This window comes from Rhizophagus irregularis, chromosome 18, assembly GCF_026210795.1.
Source record: "Rhizophagus irregularis chromosome 18, complete sequence".
Taxonomy (NCBI): domain Eukaryota; kingdom Fungi; phylum Glomeromycota; class Glomeromycetes; order Glomerales; family Glomeraceae; genus Rhizophagus; species Rhizophagus irregularis.
The window spans coordinates 302,596-307,277 of record NC_089446.1 but is presented as its reverse complement, the minus strand read 5'-3'; the positions used below and the strand labels follow the sequence as shown (position 1 = coordinate 307,277).

Genomic DNA, 4,682 nt, shown 5'->3' with positions numbered 1-4,682 from the left:
GGAGTAAGTTATTTATTTAATTCTATTATCACTTAGTAGTTATATAATTTTTACATATAATTTAAACTAACTTAATTCTTTATTTAAAAAATTATCTAATAATATAGAGAGTAAGTTATTTATTATTACTTATTTATATAATATTTACATAATCGCTGCTGCAAGCTTGTTGCTCTGAGCTATAATTTAAACTAACAGAATTTTTTATTTAAAATATTATCTAATAATATAGATCGTAGGTTATTTATTTAAATCTATTGTTACTTATTTATATAGTATTTACATAAAATTTAAATTAACTAAATTATTTATTTAAAATTTGTAGTTGGTAAGTTATCAGTTATTTATTTTATTCATTTATATAATATTTACATATAATTTAAATTAACTAAATTCTTATTTAAATAGATGGTAAGTTATAAGTTATTTATTTAATTCTATATTACTTATTGTTATAATATTTACATATAATTTAAACTTACTAAATTCTTTATTTAAAAAATTAATTAATAATATAGGAAGTAAGTTATTTATTTAATTCTATTATTATTTATTTATATAATATTTGCATTTAACTAAATTCTTTATTTAAATAGATTGTAAGTTATAAGTCATTTATTTAATTCTATTATTACTCATTTGTATAATATTTACATATAATTTAAACTGACTAAATTAAAAATTTTATTTAGTTGGTAAGTTATAAGTTTTTATTTAATTCTATTATTACTTATTTGTATAATAATTGCATATAATTTAAACTAACTAAATTTTTTATTTATATAGATTGTAAGTTATAAGTTATTTATTTAATTCTATTATTACTTATTTACATAATATTTGCATATAATTTAAACTAACTAATTACTTTATTTAAAATTTGTAATTTTATTTAGTTGGTAAGTTATGACTGAAGTTATTTATTTAATTCTATTATTATTTTTAATATAATATTTAAATTCTTTATTATTTAATAATATAGCCTGTAAGTTATTTGTTATTTCTATTGTTATATATTTTACTGTTAATTGAATTCTTTCATTTAAAATTTCTGTTATTTTAGTTGGTAAGTTGTATAATATATGGTTATTACTTATTATTATATATATTTGTACAAATACTAAAAACAAATATCATACTAAATTTCTATTTAATTTTTAGAGTAAGTGTTGATTTTAATCTTGTAACTTTAATATAAACTTCAATATAATTTTAATTATTTAAATTTATAGATTTGGAAAAAGTGGAAATGCAATTATGGATAATTTTATTTTTGAAAATGGATTAAAATGGATTCCTTATGATAAACTTAAAAATATTGAATATCTTGATAAAGGAGGATTTGGTATTATATATAAAGCTACCTGGTTATTTGATAATTATACATATATTGAAGTAATTCTTAAATGTCACAAAAAATTAAGTGAAAATTCAAATGAATTTTTAAATGAAGTATGATGATAATATATTATTTATTTTTTTTTAATTTAAATTATAACTTATATATTTATACTAATATAATATTATTTTTTTTATAGTGGGAATATCATAGAAACTGTTTAAGTTCAAGTAATATTATTTATTTTTATGGGTTTACAAAAAATCCAGATACTTTGAAATATATGGTAGTAATGTATTATGCAAACAATGGTAATTTAAGAGTAAACTTAACAAGAATAATCAAAAATAATTGGAATCAAAAATTATATATGTTATATGAAATTATTTCTGGACTTAATAATATACATAGAGAAAATCTTATTCATTGTGATTTTCATGATGGCAATATTTTAAATCATAATGAGAATAACTTTTACATTAGTGATTTAGGATTATGTCGACCTATAAAATCATTTTTGAAAAAATATGATATTTATGGTGTTATACCATTTATGGCACCTGAAGTTTTAAGAGGTAATTCTTATACTCTAGCTAGTGATATATATAGTTTTTCTATGATTATGTGGGAATTTACGTCTGGGATACCACCATTTAATAATATACAACATGATCTTCACCTTAGTATAAGTATTTGTAAAGGTGAACGCCCTGGAATTATTAAAAATACTCCACAATGTTATGTAGATTTAATGAAAAAATGTTGGGATGAGGATCCATCAAAAAGGCCATCTGCTAATGAAGTGTTAGATATTATTGAAAAATGGATATATTATCCTAAAGGAAAGAAAATTAAAAATATTAAAGATATTAATAAAGAACTAAAATGCAATATTATGGAATTTATAAATGCACCAATTGAGCAGAATAACAATATTGTTATTGAATCTCATCCACAAGCATGCTATACAAGTCGCTTACTTGATTTTAGTAGTAAAGAATTGAATGATATTCTTGAAAGTGAAAATTTGAATGAATGTATAATTTAAGATATGAAGTCATTAGGTATGTATACAAAAAAAAAAACAAATAATAATTTTGAAATTTATGTAATTAATTTTAATTACTGTATTTAAATTATTTAGATATTAAAACAAATGTAGATTAACTAATTATTTGTGTTTCAAAAAAGATTTATAATTTTTTAAGTGATATTTGATATCTTACATTCAACAGAAATTATTTTTTATTCTTTTTAGATTTATTTAAACACTAAGGTTAGAGTAATAAAATATTTACAAATTTCTTAGTTTAAATAATCCCTTTTTTTCATAGCTTATCCAAGTATTAAATATTTATATATATATTTTTTATTTTACTTAGACTTATTTAAACACTTAGACTAGAGTATTAAATATTTTACAATTTTTTTTTAGTTTGTAATTTAAATAAATCTTATTTTTAATAACTTTTACAATTATTAGATATGAATTATCAAAATAATGATGTAAGTATATAAAACCATTTTCAATGTATAAAATTAATAAAATTTTTATACTCATTTTAATAACTGATTGTATTTAATTTATTTTATTGACTTTTATTTTATAGCCTGCAAAAATATTCTCTATTTTTTTAATAAATTATATTTTTAAGACAAGATATTCACTAGTCAAAGTGGATGGTTTCCACTTGCAAATTCGGAATTGTTATTATCTTCAACTTCCTATTAATCGGAGAAGAATTTAAGAATTTGAACCTAAAAGCATAGAATCTTCAAACAAAAAATAGATTTTTATTCTTTTTCTATTAAAAATTTATTTTTTTTTGAATAAAATATTTTTAATGATATTGACGTAATAATTTAAGACTTTAATTATTCAATGACATCTATTAAACAAAACTATGAAATTCTTCTGGTTATCAAACATTAATATTCTCATAATATGGAAATTTATGTGATGTATCCATAATAATAAACAGATAAATCATCCATTAAAAAAGCTATTTATTAATTGAAAATAATTTTTTACATAATCTAAAATATCTTGGTCTCAAAATAAGTTTTTAATGAGTCCAGCAGTCAAAATGCAACCAGTATTATAAAGCTTCATCCTAGATAACGGACACATCAACGTTAATGATATAAAATGAACATTTATTTTGAAAAACTAAATATATGAAATACCATATTTCGATTATTTCAGTCACATCATGTTAATAATGTTAATAGAACTTTTTCAATTCAGTTAATTTATACATGATTTTTTCTTAAAAAATATCCTTTACTGTTTTAAACCAAAGTTTTCATTAAAAAATTTAACTTTCGAAATGTTAAATGCATTAGAATTATTACAACACTTCAAATTTCTATTATTAAACATAAATTTCAGCTATGTTCCAATCTTCAATGGTAAGAAGTCTTTTACTGGCAGGAATTTTAACAAATCTGGATGGAAACGGGAAAATAACTGAAAAGGAAGCGGCAATAAACCCTATAAAAAAAAAATGTCCAGTTTTTGTTCAAAAATCGTCCGCCTATATTTTCCGGACAAAACCAGGATCTATAAACATCCGGAATATTGCAATATTCCGGACATTCATAAATAAGGAATTCGTCCGGTTTTTGCCATATATTTGTCCGTCATTTGTCCAAATTTTGATTATTCATAAATAAGTAATTTGCTTATATGATTTACTTTATAGTTTTTTTAGCAGTATTATTTATTTATTCAAATTAAAAGCATAACAATAAAAATCATAGACTATTTATTATATTATAAAAAAAATAACTTTATTATAAATTAATCAATTAATACGATATGCCTCCACTAATATTATAATCTACTTTCATTAAAATTAAGATACAAGTAATTTTAACCTTGCTGAATAATTTTACTTAAGCATAAAAGAGTAGTTTCATTTGAAAAAGTGATGAACTTACGTTCTAAAGTTGGAAAATAGAAAAGTAAAATTTAAAAATTAGTATTCAATTAAAAAATGCAAGCAACTTACTCTATGAATATTGTACCTACACTTATGAAAATCTAAATTACAAGTAATTTCGACCTCATTGAACAACTTTACTTAAGCATAAAAGGGTAATTTCATTTGGTGAAAGTGGTGAAATTACGCTCTGAAGTTTAAAACAGAAAAACGAAAATTTTGAAAACCAGTACTATTATAAAAAATCATGATTTCCTCTATAATTATCATACCTATGCATATGAAATAAGTATAATTTAACATTGCTGGACAACTTTGCTTCATAAAAGATAGCTTCGTTTGGCCAAAGTGGTGAGATTATGCGTGAAATTACGCTTCAAAACTAGAAAATAAAAATA

The 4,682-nt window shown here is 20.2% G+C and overlaps 1 protein-coding gene across 1 annotated transcript; it reads left to right on the top strand.

Moving 5' to 3' along the window:
* Window positions 1–1,257: 1,257 nt before the first annotated feature.
* OCT59_009718 (uncharacterized protein) lies at window positions 1,258–2,387 on the top strand (the record flags this gene model as incomplete). Its single annotated transcript, XM_066132545.1, has 3 exons — window positions 1,258–1,452; window positions 1,539–1,569; window positions 2,086–2,387. The coding sequence occupies 3 exons, from the start codon at window positions 1,258–1,260 to the stop codon at window positions 2,385–2,387; spliced, it is 528 nt and encodes a 175-aa protein (XP_066000181.1).
* Between the last annotated feature and the right edge of the window lie 2,295 nt (window positions 2,388–4,682).